This window comes from Stegodyphus dumicola, chromosome 4 (assembly GCF_044657685.1).
Source record: "Stegodyphus dumicola isolate Sdum_Otavi_A_Nest chromosome 4, ASM4465768v1".
NCBI classification, from domain to species: domain Eukaryota; kingdom Metazoa; phylum Arthropoda; class Arachnida; order Araneae; family Eresidae; genus Stegodyphus; species Stegodyphus dumicola.
In genome coordinates, this window is record NC_140771.1 from 162,685,852 (window position 1) to 162,707,783 (window position 21,932).

A 21,932-nucleotide genomic window follows, 5' to 3' on the forward strand; every position below is an offset into this window, starting at 1 on the left:
GCCGTCATTTCTCCTGGCTCTCTTTGCATACGTCGTCCTTCTCCCTTCTTCATTCTGGGGGTGTTCGTGAGCTCTCTTTTCTGGACGGTGGAACGGCTTCTTTTTCTTGTTACCTTCAATTTTCCCGCGGGAAAACTTTCTTTTCACTTGCTCCTGCCTCTTAATGGCTTGCCCTTGTACTTGTCGTTGTTCCAACTCCGGAGCTTGTGCCTGCAGTGTCTGCCGTGCCGGATCCTGCAAAAGATCTGTAAATATTTGCATTTTATTACGATCATAGTAGGGTTTGATTTGATCAATGTTTGCGGAGCAGGTTTCATCATTCTTGGCTTTTAACACTACTACAGCGTGAGTTATTTTTTCTATGACATATGGTCCATCAAATCGTGGAAAAAATTTGGCAGTTTTATCTTTTGGTGCTGAAGAAAGTGAATGCTTAACTTTTAATACTTCATCCCCTACTTTATAAGTTACTCCCCGTCTTTTAAATTCATAATATAGCTTTTGTTTTCTCTGTGCTACTTCAGTATTCTTTTTTGCTTCTTTAATTAGTTTTTCTATATCACCCATTTTAAATTCTGGGACTCTTTGTTGCACATAAAATAATTTATCTAACGGCGTTATAATCTTTCTGCCTAAAAATAACTCAGCAGGAGTTTTGCCCGTTGTATCATGTTTTGCGGTCCTAAGGGCGAAAGCAAATTCATTGACATAGTTATCCCAGCTTTTATGAAAATTTTTAACATAACTACGGATAATTTTCACAATATTTCTATTGACCCGTTCCGCTATATTTGATTGCGGCCGATACGGGACCATTTTTAAATGACGTATGCCCAGTTTCTGGCACATGTCTTCAAATACATTACTTACAAATTGAGGACCATTATCCGATATAACTTTTAGGGGCGCCCCGTATTTTAAAATATATTTATTTAAAATAGAATCAGTAACTAATTTCGCGGAGGCTCGCTTTAAGGGAACAATTTCGGTCCACTTACTAAAATGATCAACCATAACAAGGAGATAGCGACTTTTATTTAACTGACTTTTTGGGAAAGGGCCCAATAAATCGATGCCAATTATTTCATTTGGAAATTCGGATTTAATACTATTTAGAAACCCGGCCGGGCGGAAATTAATATAATTAACTGCTTGACATGTTGGGCAGGACTCGACATACGCCCTTGTTAAATTTTGCAGTTCAGGAAAGTAGACTGCCTCGCGTACGGGTTGGATAGTTTTTCGAATACCAGCATGAGAAGCTAAAGGGCTGTCATGGAGCTCCTGCAGGATATTTAATCTAAGACTATCTGGGATAACAGGTCGAAATTCGTTGTTGGAATTCGTAGTTTTTGTATAGAATAATAGACCATCTATTAGTTCGTAATGGGCCGCCCTATTTCTTATCGCCACAATATCTTGGTGGCTAAAATTTTCAGGATCCTTTAAATACTCATAAATGCTTCCAAACTCAGGATCCTTACCCAGTTCGGTTATTACAGTTTCTCGGGAATTTATTGTACATGCTATCAGCATTGCCACCTTTACAGTATTACCTTCTTCATCTATTTTAATTCTGGATAGGGCATCTGCTACGATATTTTCCTTACCGGGGGTATGCTTGATTACCAGATTATATTCTTGCAGCTTGAGTGCCCATCTTATTAACCTTGGGGATAATTTTTTCCCTGAGTACAATCTAGTTACCGCCGCATGATCAGAGTACACTGTTATTGGCGCCTTTCCAAAATAGACTCGGAACTTTTGCACTGATAACAGAACTGCAAGTGCCTCTCTCTCGGTCGCGGAATAGTTTCTTTGTGTTTGATTTAAAGTTCGGCTAAAAAATGCCACGGGCTGATGATTTTGCGAAAGTACCGCTCCTACCGCATAATCCGAAGCATTCGCTGAAATTTCTAAATTCTCATCTTTTTCAGGAAATTTCAACACAGGGGCTTGCGTTAATGCTTGTTTTAATTTTTCGAAAGCACTATTGGCTTCGGCCGTCCACGAGAATCTTGCCTTTTTCCTTTTTAATTTTAACAATGGTTCAGCAATAGCTGCAAAATTTTTTATAAAGGACCTATAATATGAACAAAGTCCTAGAAAAGAAGAGAGCTTCTTCGCCGTGTTTGGAGTCGGATACTTTTGTACAGCAATTATTTTTAATTCGTCTGTCTCGATACCTTTCTCGGATATTTTGTAACCTAAATATTTTAATTCAGGGGCTGCAAATTTGCACTTTTCGACATTAACTTTTAGACCGGCCTCATTTAATAAAGAAAACACCTGTCTTAAATCCTGTACATGTTGGTCGAGATTATCACTAGTAATAATGATATCGTCTAAATAGATAAATGTGGACTTTCCAAGAACAGGTCTTAACACAATGTCCATACATCGCTGAAATGTTGCCGGTGCCCCTGAAAGGCCAAACGGCATACGCAAAAATGCATAAGTGCCAGACTTGGTTATAAAAGCAGTCTTAGGCACGTCCTCAGGCCTAACCCCTATTTGAAAATAACCAGTCGTTAAGTCTAAAGTCGTCATATATTTGGTGGATGTTATGTTCCTTAGAATTTCTTCAATAATAGGTAACGGATATACCGGATATTTAGTTATGGAGTTTAATTTACGGTAGTCAATTGCGAATCTCCACCTTTTTGGATGTGTCAAAGGATAGTCATTATTTTTCTTACATAAAACCACCGGGCTAGCATAACTACTTGAGATGGGCGTTATGATCTTTTTACGTAGCATATCGGTGATATGCCATTCTATAATTTTTTCCTTATTCTTATCATACCGGTATGCTTTGTGGCGAACTGGCATTGAATCTCCGGTGTCAATACTATGGTTAGTAACTTGAGTAAATCCTAGAATATGACTAAATAACGAAGCAAATTCACTTACCACTTGTCGGATTCTTCGTTGCTCTTCATTAGGCAGGTGGTCAAGGTTTAACATCGGCGGTTCAGCCTTTTCTTCACGAACTGGTTTTTTCACGAACTGGTTTCATTGTCAGCTTAAGGGACGCTTCATTAAAATCTAGCGTTGCTTGTGCCTCTGAAAGAAAATATATTCCTAAAATAATATGTGCTTGCAGATTCTTTACTATGAAAAACATAACCTTCACTTGTTCGTCCTTGATACGGACATACAGCGGTAATTTACCTATACACTTACATCTTTCTCCTTGCGCAGCTAACACTGTCGTATTATCTGAATTATATATACGATATTTATGAAAATACTTCCTAAAAAAATCTTCTGCCACACAGGAACATTGCGCGCCTGTATCCAGGAGTGCGGTGGCTGGGATATTATTCACCAACACTTCAATCTTCGGAAGAGTCAAATTTTTCACCATTACTGTATTTAACTTGAAGGAAGAGGGGTTTTCGTGGCCTTCGGATTTCCGCACCCTCCCGTCAGCAGAAATCCGTTTTAGTTTAAATTATTTTTCATTTCCGTGCTTTCCTTCTTTTTCCACTGGCCTTGAGATTTTTTTCCTGGATTGCTATTGAACTGTCGACGTTCGCCGGCTGTTTTTGAATGCTCGGGTTTCCTTGCCCACTGATTCGCTTTGCTTCCGTAGCCGTGTGCTTGAGTTTGCTGTAGTCTTGGCGCACCAAATTGGTTTCGCTGTTGATATTGGCGTCTTCCTTCAATGTCCGCCGTTCTTCTACTTTCAAACTGGATTGCTAGCTCAAATAACTTTTCCAGTGTAGTCGGATTTCTTAATTCAATAAAGTCTTGCACTTGGGGCAGTAACCTCGGCAAAATCACTTGAATTATCTCAGGATCCGGACGGCTTCCATACAAGAGTTTGAAGACGTGAATGTTTCTTAAAATAAAGCTTGAGAGATTTTCGATTCCTTGCTGATATATGCTGAAAAGTTCCGTTTCTAATTTCGCACGATCCCTTACAACAGGGAAGGCTTTTAGTAGGGCAGTCTTGAAATTTTCGTAAGTATAGGTGGGACTTCCTGCTTGACCCAAGAGACTTCTGCCTATACATTTGAACCAGTTAAGCGCTTGGCCCCTCAAAGCGCTGGTAGCTAAGGTAACTTTTTGGAATTCGTGCACGGGGTAGAGCATGAAGTGGTCATCCAATTTTTCCAAAAAACTGGTTACCGGTGAGTTTCCATTAAATGTTGCTTCTGGTTTCATCGAAGCGCGCATGGTCTGGACGATGTAACCAAATCCTTCCTGGGCGGCAGCTGGCATTTCTGGATTCTGAGCCGCTTCTGCAGGCAGCACAGGTTCTTCTTGAAACTCGGCCATGGTTATTCTTCTTCGTTGGGCGGCACTATCAGGTTCTATGTTCCGTCTTACTTTCTTTGGGAACATGCACAGACCTGACTCGGAACAGAGAGCTTACTAAAGCTATGTTGAATAACTGTGGGAAGTAGACAGGATACACAAGAAGGGTATACAAAACCCTTTATTTTTCTCTATTTTACAATAATTTCCGTACTTCGGAATACAAAGACCCACTACTTGTGGTCTAAACGTAAGAATATAAAAATAGAACTAAACTCTAACTTAACTTTGAAATAATAAACGTGGATGATTGGCCTTATATTAACAGGAAGCCGTATGTAGTACAGAGAACTGTTAACACTACAATACGTTTAAAATTATCAAGAGGATTAAACCTCTGGCCTGGAAGGCAACCAGCAACTGAGTAAAACTTCTAAGGTAAGCGGCCTGGTTCGACTAACTCCTTCCTCTCTCTCGCTTGGCAAAAAGCCACGACTTAAGTACTTGACGTTCGCCAGACAAATTTTGCATAAATAAGTTAACGCTTATAATTCTGGCCGGAAGTAGAAAATAAGAAGTGATAGTAAAGATTTAAAATAAAATAAACGTTAGTAAAACTTAAGATCCTTACAACTTTATCAGAAAAGGTTTCCTTTAACGATAAAAAAAAAGCTAATTTTTTTTTCTGGATTTCGTTCAAAACTAATTTTAGACATTCTGAATGTCTAAAATTTGTTGTATTACATTAAAACCAATTTTAAATTCAAAGCTGCAAATCCTTGCCAATGCCCAATTATTGCCTGAAAATCACAAGGCCACAAAGCTCGAATCTGGAACCCACATTTTAGGAAACCTGAAAAATTATTGTGTTTTTCAGTCTATTATTGTATTGTTTTTACTTAGTTAAAATTATTGTGTTTTCTTTTTCTTAATGAAATGAAAATGTAAGAAAAATGAGTGTTGAGGACCCCCTGAAAAAATTTTGTTTTTAGTGGCCTAGAGGCCCCAAATGTCCCTGATAAATAGGGCCAACGTGTGTGTATCGTTTGATATTTCAATATAATAATTCTGTGTTCGTATTTCAGATAATATATGTGATGCGTAACCCTAAAGATACTGCAGTTTCATTCTACCATCACCACAAAATGAGTAATTTTCTTGGGAATTCCACAGCTACCTGGGATCAGTTTTTCGCTTACTTCGTGTCTGGAAACGGTGAGTTCATTTGAATTTATGTTTTCAGATATTCTTGTTTCTTCTCTTCGTAGAATGTGGGTTTGGATGCTATGTTGTAATTAAAAGCAAATTTGATAGGAATGTGCTGTTTTATACATTTTGATTTCCTTACCACGCATAACGAATATCCTCCATTACAAATTGCCCGTAAATTTCGTCTCAAATTAAACGGGAAGATAAATTTATTTACTTTTTTTAGCAGTGCTTAAATACAAAATATTTATATTCTCTTAAACAAAGTCAGTTAGGAGGTTATAGGCATATTAACATATTTTTACATTATATTACCATTGACCAATATGATTAATCCCGCCTTGATTGTAAACTTGAGTAAGCCCATAAATAAGATTTTTCTAGTGAGGAGGAGATTAGGTTAGGTTAAGTTATTTAATGACAACGCACACAAGGGCTACCTACCGAAGAAGAATGATACGCTTTTGGAGAAGTTTCTAAGGAAAACTGGCTCGCATTCAGTTTACACGTGGGGAAAACTATGAAAACGAACTATATATCCAGCCCGTTCGCCTGGATTCGAACCTGAGGAAAACTATCACCATTCAGCGTCTTAACATTTTGGCCACTGTTGAGGAGGTCAGAAGGAAGAAAACGCAAAACGTCTGTGCCTGTTGCTGCTATTAAGATCTTTAAAGGAGGTATAATTTAGGCTGATTCTATATTTCATAAAGCGAAAATTTATTTGATTCGAAGTCGGAAGTGGTCCAGGTCTAGTCAAACAGTGGCATACCAATAAACTGGTATGAACAGAATGGTTGATATATTCAATGATAATGATAATGGATGCACTATTTCAGAACCACTCTAAAGAGGAGGAAGATCCTGTTAGACAACATCTTAATCATTCAGGGTATTTTCTTGGAACCTGGATTTTCCCAAAAAGCAAAGGCAAATGATAAAGAAGAGGAAGGGCAACTGAATCTTCCAGTTCCACGCAAAGAGTGAGAAGACTTAAGATTAAATTGAACTAAAGTTGTGAGACTATGTTCATGCGCAGCATATGTAAATATTTTATATCTAATAAATTATAAAACTCCTAGCATTTCGAGATTAGTAATGTGTTTAATATCAAGTCTTACTTAGGAACGGATTAAAATTATTCTTAAAGTAACCTACTGGGAGGAGCGTTCCACATAACTAATGGCATTGCGAAGCGGATTACATTAGCTATGCGAAATAGATTATATTTTAAAACTTTAACTTAAAAAAAAAAAAAAAAGAAAAAGAAGAAGAGAAAAAAAAATACATTTTATCTGCAAGTGGATATTAAAATTCGAAGAAATTCGATACTTTCACTTCAGTAGCATGCCCGTTAGAGACGCCAAGAAGTGTGATACCATTTGGTTTTTCTAGTAAATGTACTGTTTTATTTCTTTTACTGAATAATAAGAAGAAAATTTGTTTGCTGTTTGAATGTGTTTAATAATAATACAAACGTAAGAAATAACAAAAAATTCTTTATCATCATATTCTACACATATTTAGCTACTTTATCTCAGTATGTGTTGCATATATTAATGGTAATATAATTTTATAAATGTATGTCTTTCATCATTTAAAATGTGTTAATTAAATCGTTTTAATACACATGTATTTTGAAACTGTTCATAAAAGTATTCGAAAGCTTGTTTATTCGTTCGAACTGCGTAAATAAGAGGCGTATCACTTAGAAAACCCCACACGTAGAGCCCATTCCCTTTACATAGCTGCCAGATTTGACAGTTTTACCGAGAGGCTGTCTGTTTATCAACACATCTCCTGGTTTTCAATTTTCCGCTTTTATTAAGGAGAACTAGTAAGGAAAATTTTCTTATTATTAGATTTTATTTAATATGAATTAATCTATTGTAGATATCTATGGAATTTTTTACGGAAATTCAAGCAAAATTTAATTGGTTAATATTAAATTTAATTTTATTTTACATTAATATTGGTACATAAATAAGTTATTCCCCACAAAAATATGTAGATTAATTTTATGTAGATATGTTTATGTAGATATGTTTGTAGAATTAAAAGGCATTTTGATAAATCAAATCATTCCTTCCTGACTTAGGATTTTCTCAGTATAAAATGCAAGAAAATATGGAAATGAAATTAGCTAAGAAGCCTAAAATTTAGAATATCTAATTGAACATTAATGTATTTCACATTAGAATAATATTACAAATAGCTCAATAATTCAGTAAATTTAAGTCAATTTGGAGTTACGCTCGAAAGATGAGCAGCAAACGCTAAAAGAAAAGATACGAATTTTAAAAAGAAGTAATTAAGACATACAATTTACATATGATGTAGAGGTTGAATCGCAGAATGCAAAAAAGCAGCCAAAATTAACATAAAACGCAATCCCGCAGTCACACAACAAATGCCTTAAAAAGGGTCATGCCGGATCTATGCATCAATTCACAAGCAGTGATAGCTCCGCGTAATCCGAGATAGCCAAAGCGGAAAGCAGGAGCCGAAGACACCATTTGTACGATGAAGTAGTGTGTTGGAGGGCTGTCGGGATGTCGTAAGCTTGTGCAAGACAATCCTCTGCTGCGAAAAAGCTGAATGTGCATCTGAGTATCATCAGTAGGCTATGGAATCGTTACCAAAGAGATCAAAAACACTGTAGAAGACTTGGGTCTGGACGCCGGAGCATTACCTCAGCGGCAGACGATCGCTTTCTATTGCTATGTGCAAGACTACGTAGATCACTAGCAGCATGCTAGCTAACGTCGCATCTCTCTGATACTGCAGGTCGGTACTGACTCGGTAGGTACTCTGATACTGCAGGTCCCGACAAACTGTGTCGCGTTGACTACATGAAGGTGGACTGTACACCCGAATACCTGTGGTTTGTGTCTCTTTCTGCCCATCGCATGTCAAAGCGCGGTTGAAAAGGACCCGCGAACGTCGCAGTTGGACACCAGAAAAGTGGAACGACGTATACTCTCTACGGATGAGTCTCGATTTATGGACTATAACGCCCGCTCGCATAGAGCTCGAATGGTACGGAGTTATCTGGAGAGTGAAATTACTCCACATCTGCCGTCACCTGCTAGATACCGAATCTGAACCTCATACAGCCTGTGTGCAACATATTAGGACAACGGATAACAGGTCGCAGTGTGCTGCCAGGCACTCTCTACGACCTTCGACATACATAATTACAAGAATGGGCACTACTGCCACAACAAGCGATCAACGACACTATTCCCAGCTTGCGTCGCCGTTGTCAAACATGCATTTCAACTAGAGGGTATCATACCAACACCACAGAGATTTAAGACCACCGGTGTCCATCTTATCCGTTATTAGCGTGATTTAACAGTTTAACAATTCATCTTTAATTATTCATCAAATTTAACAGTTCGTCTTTTTTCCAACCAATTTGGTGTTTCGCGATGTGATGATCGTAGTACACGTGTTTTGTATATCTTTGCTATGTGGTCTAGTAATGCCACACCAATCTCTTAGATCAATTTCATGCACATCCATTAAATAAATAGCTTTTGTTTTACTCCGTATTTTGCTTTTGTTGCTTATTTTTTTAGCAGGTATGTATTTTGTAATGGGGCCCGGAAAAACCTCCTGGATTCACATTTCAGAGTTGGTAGCTGTGATTTATAAATCAGTAACTTGAATCATACATTATACAGTGAGTTTAAGTCGATTTTTGAAATCGCGTCAGCGAGAACCCCGAAAATCTCCTGGTTTTTGTTCAGGGTCGACAAGTATGCTTTAAGATTGTCCTCGTGTGTTTTGTGTTATTGTTATAAACACACACACACAGAATCCCCCCCTCGAACTACCTTTTTAACTATCAAATAGCCAAATTAGGGAAATACAGGGCATACTGATAGTCTTCAAAGCAATTTTTAACGACCTTGTTCTTTCATTTTGCAGCAATATTTGCGACTTTTCCTTCTAACTGGCAACAATGTTCGGCGACATACGTAATTTACTAATAAATTTACTCTGAAAGAATAACCTGTATCTAATCTGCAAACTTATGGTACATCAAGTACCCAAAACTCCCCTACCATTGCTTTTGTAAAAATTTCTATTCCATGTAAACAAGCTTAGGTTCATCTATACTTCGGAGAGAAAATGTAATCAGAGCTAAAGATTTTAATGAATATGGAAAGCGTTGCATAAATCTAATTCACTAAATTAAGAATTCACAATGTTATTTGGATTATATTTGTACAACTAAAGTTAAAAAAAGGTTTTACAGAACGACAGGGATAAATGATGGAGAACTTATTAATTTTTCTTGTTCTAACAAGATTTATGTTCTATTGTAGCAGCAATTTGTTGGGACTAACATGCATATCAAATCACACTAATAAAAATTTTCTAAGAATAAAAATCTGGAACATAAGTGAACAGTTCTGCGGTAGTTTAAGTACAATGGTGTCTCGACTTAACTTAATCTATTCCGGTCTGCGGTATTCTTATTTCAAAACCCAGTTTTCCATTTCATGTTATGGGAAATCAGTTATTTGGTTTCCAAATTTAAAATTTTTGAAAAAATGAAAACGATATGTATTTATGGAGAAATTATTAGTCTTATTCACAGAATCTTAGCTTACGTACTTTGTATAATAATAACAATGAATCACAGTTTTTAAACTAACGTTTAAGTAATATTATGCCAAGTAATTTTTAGTTTTCCGAACAAATATTCCGCTAGTTTTATATTGTTCTAAAATTAACTGACGAATCCTGCTTTATTAGAAAAATGATAGATAATATAAGTGAGATTATCTGTTTTGCTACAAAGAAGTCAAAATTGCAGTGTCACTTTGTGTACAGAAGTTGCAACCAATTCATAATAGTGGTCTTACTTCTGTAAAAAAGTGCTGTATAATAAATTTAACAATTCATCTTACTAGTGTCGCTCTGCACAATTTTATTCAGCATTTTTATCAATGTTTGATAAGATTGTATTTTGATACATTTTATCGTAAGAGATTAAAATGAAAATGTAGCAGAAAAGAGCCGAATAATAACATAGTATGCAAAAAGTAATGTAACCAAACCTTTTCTAAGCTGTCACAAGATAACATAGTTCTTCGTTTATCATATAATACCGAATTTTCCTATGCGTGTTGTCGTGGTGAAAACTGAACTGGCAAGTCGAAAATCCTTGCTTCAGATCCTGGACATAACCGACATTTTTTATATCGTGTTTCGGGAAAAAATGTAATGTCTGTATTGTTGCGCCCGAACTAGAGTGTGATGAAGCTATAATTCGTTTCTGCCTGCATTTGGTCTAGCAGGCCTACATTTATCGTGACGTCTGTACGTAGATATATATATATATACCATAACTCAAACACGAGTATCCTCAGTATGTTTAGATTTTGTATATGGGACTGCTATAATATGTAGTTGCAATCGGCCGCATCAAGAGTATATATATATATATATATATATATATACCCACTGTGTTACTCGGCTCGTGAGCTCAAATTTTTTATTCTTATATATTGGTAAATTGTGCATATTTTGCTTTAAAAGTGATTCAGTTATGTTGTTCTTATGTTTCGGTTAAGGGTTTTATGCCTTTAGTTAATTTGCATGCAAGAATTACCAACAATTTAAAAGTTACTAAAGTGCGACTAAGACTAACGGATCAGCCATTGTTTACATTTAAAACTTAGCAGAATAGTGAGTTAAATCAGTTTCTACACCTTCATTGTCTTTTATGCCGAGTAAAATTTTGTGCACCGAAAAATCTTCTTTCCCGCTGGCCGAATTGATTCTTTTTGCGTAGAAACTCTAATTTTAATTGCAAAATTTATTTTTTGACTGTTTTAACTGAATTTGGTGTTTTAGGATTTTCCGTATAATTCAATTTTTAACGAAGATGTTTCGAGTTTATATATATATATATATATATATATATATGTATATATAAATAAAAAAAATTTCGTCAAACAAAGAGCTTCAATTGTCTGTTTCAGCAAAACGCGTAATGGTGTTAGCTTAGTTCGACATTCAACTATTTTTCCCTTGAAAAGCCTGGTTGGAAATCCAATTGAGCTAATTTACCATTTTCCGCTTTGTAATTTTTATAATTTTTGCAATTTATGTTTTAATTATTGTATTTTAATTTTGTTTTAACTTGTTCCGTCGATCTGTTTTATATATATTAACTTTTCACATATCACATACGATCAGATTAGTTTTTTGTGCTTTCAGTAGTTTTCCAACATTGATTTTAACAGTTTTATTTCGCGTGTAGGCTATTTTTTTTACTTTTCCATGTTAATATTTTTTAAAAAAAACTTCTATGTCAATATTTAAAAAATACTGCGTTGAACTATTTCATGGAGCCACAGCTCCTGGTAACTTTTTAGCAATATCACTACAATATTTCTTCCTATTATATATATATATATATATATATTTCCGCGAAGTGAGAACTGAACTGAATGAGAAATATATCTGTAATGAAATTCGAGGAAATAAGTTTAAATGAAATGCTGCAAAAATGTGTATAATTTACTAGGCCGTACTAGGAACTCTTGTGTCCAGGTTAGATTTTTTATTTGTGTTGCTCCAGCAGAACGTCACTAAGTTAGCGATTCAAAATTATCTGTTGCTTATCCATATAATTCTTAGCCAATTTTACGGTCACTTTTCGATGAGGAACTATGTTTATTATGTTGGCTCTAAATCACATTTTTATGTTGTTTGCAGTAAGTCATTGAAGACTTTTAGTATAATTTTATTTTAAAGACCTTCTTCCACAACCATATAATTTACGTACTTTCGGCGTAGAGTATTGTTACAAATTTGTTTGTACAAGTGAATAATTTTAGTGAAACTTAATGTTAAATAGTAATATCTCTCGTATAATGTAACAAGAAAGGCTTCAAGAGAGAGAAGCTTCGTTGAAAGTAGAAGGTTACAGGAGCAAGTACATTTAATGCAAATGGCGAGATAGCCCCAAGCTGGTGATGGTTTCGGCGACTAATATTTAGCACCGAATTTGGGGCAACTTTTTGCCGATCCCTAATAACTGTGATTGGTCTGATCCCTATATATAACTGTAACTGTATCTGGCTCTATATATAACTGTAACTGTATATGCTTTCCAGCAATTTCGAGAAAGGTTCTGGAAATTTCTCGGCGGCCTGTGGAAAATTGTATAAGACTAGGGAGACATCTGTTTTTAGTCAAAGTTGAGTTCGGAGTATTGAAATATTTTCCTGAGAGCTTTGCTTTTTAGATAAGCTTTGCAGTGCGCTTCGTTTAACATTCTTAGTAGTTTGAAGTGGTAACTAATGATTGTGCTCTGTAAGACTTAGAAGAGTTGTACGAGTACCTTTCTGAAAAATTCAAAAACTGTAAAGTGCTTTTTTGGGGGAAAATAAATGTTATAAAGCTAGCGTCGGTTCTGTGTGCATTCAATCTGTTACGAACCCGAAAGCACATAACAATACGTAGTTGATTGCAGTACTAAATTCCTATACCGTAATTCATAAAACTCTTCAGTACCTTAAATTTCATTCCACCTTTTTTACTTCCCGCGAACCTATATACATAGATAAAGTAGGTTTTTCAGTTTCCGAATTCGATTTTGAGTTTTCAGTGATTAAGCACGAAATAGGGCTCCCAGTGTATGTATCTGCTGTTTTTCTGATGATGTGACGATTTCTTTTCTTCCACAATAACTCGTATCTAACTTGCAAAAACTTCCATTTTCCATATTTAAGATTTTTGCATTCAGATTAGATTTGAGGTAAAATTGGGCAACCGAAATTGGTACTTTACTTGAAGCTCATAACAGTTTTTAACGGACAACCGGAAATGGTATTTTACAAGAAGTCCATAACAGTTTTAAAATGATAGTTTATGAAAAGCTGTATTGAAATGTAATTCAAAATTTTAGCATTTAAGATAGTTATATCAAAGGAAATAACAGATTTGGGTTAAAATTAATAAATCGGAAGTGAAGCTGTAAACAGATTTTTGTGGAGAAAAATATATATTGTGATATAATCAAAAATTTCCCAGATTCGGTATTTAAAACAAGTGCATGAGATACAATCATAGCTAAAAAAATATAAGATTTTGACTGTATATAATAAATAATAAACCGTAACAGGTACTTTACTTGGAACTCTATAATATTTTTTTTGAAGAAATAAAGAATCACTATTATATCTAAAGTATTACAGCCCATATTAAAGTTATTTCTATTATATTTAGACATAATATTCATTGATATCAAGCCGTAGAAGAGAACACATTTTATAACAGCCTTTCATTTGCAGAAGTTCAAAATTCTTGAAATGCAGCCATGTTATAAAAAAAGTCTATTGTGGACACCACATGACTTTCTTGTACGCCTATTAAATTATAGGTATTTTTTGCTGTACTTCATTTAAACCTGTTTCCTCGAATCACTCTCACTTAATTATCTGATTCTTCAAGCCAAGTTGAAAATGACATCAAAAAAATGTTGAAAATGTTGAAGCTAAATTCCGGTCAATTTTTAGTCGTAGAGGAGTCAAACATTTTATTTTAACTTTTCCTTTTATTTTTATATAACGAGCATAAAATATTCACAAATATTAGCATAGGAACCAGGAGATTATATTAAAAGTTCAATTTCGTTATTTTTCCAAAATTAAATTATTTTTTTAATTTGAAATTGTAAAAACATGAATATTTTCATCATTTAAAAGATTTCTGTAATTGGAAATATATGTGCACGAACAACGATTGCGAAAATAAAGGCCGAGTAAGGACTTTTAAGGCGGGTAAACGGGATATATACATATATACGTTTTTTAGTATTGCCGAATTCAGTAACAAAGGGCAGTACACAACTAGATGCTATAACAGTCCCAAATACAAAATTTTAACATTCCACGGCCGATCGTTTTCGAGTTTTGCAAAGTACATACAGACGTACTTACAGACGTCACGAAAAAAATACATTTTGAATCCATTTTACAATCCGTTTTGGAATAAAGAGTCCTTTAGTCTATCTATACATTCATTGACACGCCAAGCAAAACAATAGTTAAAATGGATAATCTTGTTGAAATATGAAACCCGAAATTTTTCGCGATTATACTTTCTTTACTTCGTACAGGGAAGTAAAAATACACTTGGCAATCTCTTGCTCTGTTGATGATGAAGAGTACAAGAGCAAATAACAAATTCAGAATCACCTATTTTTTTACTTCTCACTGATCTTGGAACGCATAGCAGTCACTAATCAGCTATGATTTAAAAACTATATTCCAAAATACAAAATTTGATATTGCCAAATTTCAGTTTATTAGAATAAAATAAATTAGATTTTGTTTAGAAATGATCAACCGGAAGCGACATGTTACTTAAAGCTCTTTGCTATTTAAAATATGTAAATGGCGGGAGCTAAATGTTTTTGCCATATCAGATTTTTAGAAATTTACATTGGTCAGGAAACAGCTTTTGATTGGTAGCGAAATGTTCCATAATATTTAATTGTTACTAGGACTTCTCTTTCTCCTTCTTCCGCTACCATAGCAAATACCTGTCTTTGATCTCAGTAAATAGCAACTACATAAAGGTGGGCCGCGGTGCTTATAAGTTTGAGAAATTCTGGTCTTTAGACCAGAGTTTCGAAAGGTTCTAGCATATATTTTGCCTTTCTTAACCATGGGGGGGGGGGATTAGGCATTATCTGCCTTTCCTAAAGTACGCCCTTATCAGAAGATGTTATGTACTTTCTTATCAATTAAAGTTTGTGTTGACGTAACATCCCTTGCGTTCATTAGATTCAAAGTTGTTCTTCAAACATTGTAAAAATAAACATCTATTACAGTATCTTGATTGTTATTTTTTTGTTGCAGTGGTATACGGATCATGGTTTGATCACGTGCTACCGTACTGGGAGTTCTGCAAGCACTATCCGAATAATGTTTTCTTCATAGCATACGAAGAACTAAAACTCGTAAGAAAAAAATATTATACTTTTTTTTATTTTGAATAATCGCAGTCGAAATTCAAAAAGCAGAATTTAGTTCCAAGTAATTGAAATTTCAGGTTAACGAGAATTTTGAAAAATTATACTTGAAAAACTAGTAGATTTTGTATATAGCTATCCATACGAATCTATTTAATAAAGCATGCGAGAAATTATTGCTTATAACTACAATTATTTTGTTACATAAAAATTTTTGAAACATAATTAAAATAAAGCAAACCGAAGTTTACAGTCCTTATCTGCATTAAAAAATATTGCGGACAGTGGCATGAAATCATATGGATCAAACGACATGCTTTCGAAAATGATAAGGAAAATTAAGAAATTTTCCTCTTCGATATTTAAACTATCCCCTTCCTCATTTAGTAGTATCATTTTTTTCATTCCGAATAAACGAATAAATAAATATAAATAAAAAACTGAAAGGGTCTTCTTAAAGTTCAGTTTGGTTTATCAATAGAGATGGTCCGAGGGAAATAACGAAACATTTTATAGGCTACTAGATGAATATACATTTAGACTAGCATGGGAAAGTTATATATCATCTGTATATTTGAAATATCATAAATTAAATGCATTTTTATTTAAATCAATTAGATTAAAAAGTAAAAAAAAAAAATAATATTCTTAAGAACTTCATCTATTGCTTTTGCTTTCAAATAGCTTAACTTGTTAATCAATTGTAAGCAGATTAAATTTGGAAGGTAAATATCAAAATTGAAACAATTCCTCGCCCCCCCCCAAAAAAAACCGATTTAGAAGCAATTAATACGGGTCGGGTCGAGACGGGTGGAATAGTATAATATTTTTTTAAAAACTTTTTTGAAACGACTACCCACAGCTATACACACCTTTGGTCTTCAGTGGAGATAGTTGTCTCTTTTACAGAACTTGGATGTCGTGACGTTCAATACTGTTATATAGGGTGATCAAATAATCACATATATCAAACTTTCAAAACCTGTGAAAATTCTAAAATGGACATTAATGGCAAATTGCTTCAATGAATGACCCTTCTGTTGTTACCTGAAGCTGCAGTTTGTGCTGTTAGCTTTAAAAACCGTTTGGTGCAAGATGGAGATAAATTTTTTCAAAGCAGAACGTTTTATGATTGTGCATTACTTCGCAATGCATTCTTATGGAAAATTTATTGAAGCGTTTAAAGAGACGTTTCCAGTTGTTTGTGAACCAAACTGGAAACAAGAATTTTCCACTTTTCAACCCGATTTCGAGAAACTGGAAGCATTCACCTCAAGAAATGAAGTGACCGCTCGTCTCTTATAAGTTCGGACAAAGTGAATGGAATCAGGAATACAATGTTGCAGTCACCAACAAAGAGTGTGAGAAAGATGGCATCGCAACCAAATTATTCGTTGCGAAACAACTCTCAATCATAGAAATTCGTTCTCCTTTAATAAAAACTCATCTTTATTTTCCATCAAACAAATGGTTTTTAAAGCTGCAGTTGAAGTTGTAATTGAAATTCCAAGTGATATATTATAATTGTATTAGAATGTCGTCTATTGAAAGCATTTGCAATTAATATACATTTTGGAATTTCCTTATGTTTTGGAAGCTTGATGTGAGCGTCTTTGCGATCATCCAGCATAAATAATGCAATTTCAGAAGTAACTGCGATAAAGATTTCACTGTTTGCTGTATGTTTTAGACATCAGAAGCGATATATAAAGTGTCAGACAGTGAAGTTTAACTTTTCGGCAGTTATTCTTAAGTTTTACTCTTCAGTTAGATTTAAGTTTAATTATCTTCTGTTTTTCTTGACACATCAAGAAACTCACTTGAATCAAAAAGTTATGTAATCTGAACGGCAAGCGATATAGATTAGAAAGTTCGTTTAAACCACGATGCACATGAAGCTTGCATCGTTTTACCTATGACAGTCGCCTGCGCCTTTGTGAAGAAGTTGCCGAGAAGTATTGGTTAGACTTGATGAGTTGTTAAAGAATTAAGCGATATCTCGTTCCAACCGCAAATACCGGAATCTAAGCATCAAGGCAGGTAGACTGCTTTTGTAAGAGAAGTTGGTTTTAGTTTATCATCGTTTTAAGTTTCATAACGCTCATCAAGAGTCGCAAATAAAGACTTGATTAAGTTTTTACATTTGAGTTGTACATTGTGTAAATACTTAAGCAGTGCTGGGCGCCAAGTATTACATTACCTTCCTTGTGTATCCGTTAGGTGTTAAGGATAAGTTTTAAATTATTTCACAGCACAGAAATTATAACTTTATTCAAAATAAAATTATAGATTATAGTCCAAAAATAAATATAATTTGTATATTTATTTTTGGACTTATCAAATATTATAGTTCAAAAATAAATATATGAAGTATAATTTTAGATATTTACAACAGCTAAGATTGCAGCTGCTTCCTGAAGGTGACTAAATAATCCAGAAAAGAGCAGAAGTGACAATTGCTTCGCATTTTAGATTTCTGCCGAGGAGATATGGGTCATGATATCCTTGATAACGAGATAAACTTGGACTTCGGCTTATGGAGATAGAAATACCAAAAACGTCATTTCAGCGTCCTTTGAAAAGTTCCGACTAATCAAGTTAGAGAACTATTATCAAGGGAAGTTAATATGATTTTGAATGGATTTCACAGGATTTAGATATTCAATTTGACTTATCAAAAATTTCAATTTAGTCGAAGTTCTTATTGTACATTCCGCACAAAGATAGAGGGAGTCAGTTCTATATTTCTCGTTCTACTGGGTCGATTCACGTAATTTAATGTGCGTTTCCACTTCTCGAAAGCAGGACTTAGGATATGTATTAGATTTATATATATCATTGTCTTAACATAGGTGTTTTGACAGAAAATCGAACTTTTTCTGAAATGATATACTAACTTTTTAACATATTTCGATTCTACGTTTCAAATTACGCCTAAATATAATATTTTGAAAATTTTGCTGAGAAACTTGCCAAGATATTTAAAAATTTATCTTGACTCACCCTTTTCAAAGTTCACGCCAAGAATAATACAGTTGGCGAAATTTTTAATTTAGGGTAACATATTTTCCTTTCCCTTTCATTGTCCACCAACGGAAAAAGGGAGCATTGTTCATTATTTCAAATAATTTTAACGTGTTTTAACAAGTGCGTAAACCACATTTGGGGTTATTATCGCTTATAAGAAATATGCCAAATTTTAAAACGTGCGGATATATAAATTCATGTATATTTGGGGAAATTCCGAATAAAAACCTTTAATTTTTGCAAGTATGTCTAGAAATACATCTAATTTAAGATGATGGTGAAAATTTTACAGGTTATAATTCAAAATGGTTTTCGAAACATTTATAAAATTACTAAAATATACAAGTTTTAAACATAGATCAGAAAATATCTGTAATTTTTTTTTGGATTGAACTTAAATTTCAAACTGTGAAAGAAGGAATCAAGTAAGTTTAATTTAAAAATATATATATTAGCAAATATAAAACAAATTCAATTAACACCGAGGAGCTAAAGTTTTGAGAGCTAATCTTTTAAAACTACTTGCGCGATTTTTACAAAACTTGGCACTTTGGCATAATTTGAGTTGCGGAAATGAAATATGAAAAGCGTATGTCATTTCAGAAAACGTCCGATTTAGCGTCAAAATACCTGTATTAGTACCTACCCCCGCTATACATAAACCTAGGTTCCCAGATAAAAGCCCACTGGACGAAAGCCCACAAAAAAGACTCCACTGCGATAATTGCCCACGCGACAAATACCCACAGCGATGAAAGCGCACATTGATACGTTGTCAGAAAATGAATTCCAAATGTAGCCTCTTAATATTTCAACTACAGCAATTTGGAATAGTGTTTTTAATTTTCCTTTTATTTATTTATTTATTTTTGCGGGGGAGGGAATGGAACAACTCTTAAAGTCAACATATCTACTTAAATTTAAGTACAATTACCTCAAACTATAGTAATAAATATGTAGCATTTTATTAGAGATTGTGAAGATTACAAAGAACTATGCATATAATAACATCTAATAAAATTTTGTAACTACATAAATATATATTTATAGAGTCATCAGATTCAAAGTTCATCGTATTTAAATTCTAAGTATACATATTACATAAATTCATCATTCATTAATAGTATTATGTATAGTAATAGAAAATTAGTATTCAAATTGTAATTTTTTAATAATTTGTCTGGCATTTGCTGTATATTTGTTCAAGGCGTATGGATATCAGTTATATAACATGGAAAATACACAGAAAACAGCTAATGTTATATAACAGCTGATTGTGAAGGAAAAATTACAGTGCTCTTAATTACAGTTATAGTGCTTTTAAATTTCCCTATTGTAAATAGCAATTTAATCTAATGCCAATTAGAAAACGAATTCCATTATCCATTAGAAAATAATTATAGTGAATTATATCTATTGAAGACCATATTACCTTAAAAATAGTTAATCACTAAACACTGGTACTTCGGTCTGAGATACGAGTCCCGCAAATGGGCTGATTGTATGGAGATTTTCATTGGTTTCCCCATGTGTAACATATATACGAGCCATTTTCTCTTAGAAAGTCTTCCAAGAAGGCATCCCTTTCCTCAGGCAGATAATCCTCGAGGCTTTGCCGTGCTCACATACACCAAACCAAACTCACTAATCAACTTGATGTTCAGTAACAACAGAATAAGGATAAAAGTTGAAACCTTTTATTCAAGAAGAACTATTTACAAGAGAACACCTTGTGCTTAACATATAAGACCACTGCTTGTGGTGTTATGTTACGTAGAAGTGAAGGGGCCACCGTTCTGCCACCGCCGGGGGTTAAATTAGATCAAGTAAAATGCATTATATTACATAATATATATAGAGATACATAGTTGTACAGGTGCATGTTTTATGGCGTTATTTATTGTAATAGGTACAGGCATCATGTTTCAGGACATTATATATTGCAGTAGATAAAGGCGTGATGAAGATGATATGTTTCAGGACATTACATATTGCAGTAGATAAAGGCGTGATGAAGAAGATAAAGGCTTGATGTAGATGATGTTCTTTTAGGGCGTGTTTGCAAACATGATCTGTTTACATCAGTGTTTATTATCAAAATTAAGTTAGCACTATAAAATTGTTTACAAAGCTTACTTCATTCTGCATATTTATGCTTACTGCTTACATTTAAATATTGTTGTATAGATGTGCTGATACTTTAGCTACTCAGTATTGACGAATGAGTTGCTAAAGTATCAGTACAACCATACAACAATACTTAAATTATTATGTTGATATTTTAACAACTCAATCAACAAAACATTGAGTTGCTAAAGTATCAGCACAACAAATAAGCTTAACATTTCAAGGTAGTAAATTAAATAGAGGAATTCAAGATTAGCCTAACAGGCTTTCTCAGACAATTAACTTACTGACGCACTTAATGCAACGGCCGCAAATGGCTAAACCCTGACAGCAGAAGTCGACGTAGCCAATTCTCGCATTCCTTTTGAATCGCAAAAGCTTCGCCTTAAATACTCTTAACTCATTTGCATCCTAAACATGTTTACTTATTTACATTCGGGTGAGGAAGCGGAAAGTAGAATTGACAGTACATGCTGAAATAATACATAACAGAATAGTATTTTCTCCCTCCTTCCAGCATGCCTTCGTGGTGTAACGGTTAGCACACTCGACGCGAATTCGAGAGTTTCAAGTTAGAGTCCCGGTGAGGGCATTGCTCAAAAATCCGTAAAGTATAAAATTTTATATTTAATTCAAGTTGGCTCAGTCTAGACCAATGATTCTCAACAATTTTCCCCTCATGTGCCCTTTACACCATTGCTAAACGATCATTCAATCTCTTCTTCCCAAAACTTGAAAAGTACATATGCGTTTATTTAAATATGGATTATTTTTAATATAAATTAAACAAGTATAAAACATATTGGTAAATACCAAAATTTTAATAAAAGTGCTTTTTCATATTCATAAACTAAATCTAAATACTTAATACGTAAAGAAAAGGTTGACTAAATTACTCTCTGAAACAGTTAAATTCCCCTTAGGGCTATTCCTCCTGATTGAGGACCCATAGTCTACATACAGGTAATTTAATTTGTCACACTTCTCTTATACTAACTTTTGTTATATTAAACTTGGATTACGTGCATGTTTTTTGAAAATAAAAGTTAAGACACAAATTAAAAGAAAATTATGTTTAAAATTTGATGTTGAATTCAAAAATATTTATTTGGTAGCCAGACCTAATAAACCTAAGAGATCAAATTTGAAGTATACCTTTACTTCAATGTTCTTACTAACTTCTGCTTACTAAATTATTCATAGGAAAGAACCTTAAAAGCTGGTGAAACATTTCATGCTAGAAAACAAGATATAAGAAACTTTTGAACTCATTCAATAAGGAAAAAATTATTCAAAA

The 21,932-nt window shown here is 34.0% G+C and overlaps 1 protein-coding gene across 2 annotated transcripts in view; it reads left to right on the forward strand.

Annotated features, from left to right (window-relative positions):
• LOC118180464 (sulfotransferase 1B1-like) overlaps nucleotides 1-21,932 on the forward strand; it is a 144,482-nt gene that overhangs the window by 85,572 nt on the left and 36,978 nt on the right. For both annotated transcript variants that reach the window (XM_085815720.1, XM_035349555.2), the window contains exons 4-5: nucleotides 5,352-5,481; nucleotides 15,369-15,469. In XM_085815720.1, the coding sequence (XP_085671846.1) occupies nucleotides 5,352-5,481; nucleotides 15,369-15,469 (231 nt within the window). The remainder of the gene's footprint in view (nucleotides 1-5,351; nucleotides 5,482-15,368; nucleotides 15,470-21,932) is intronic.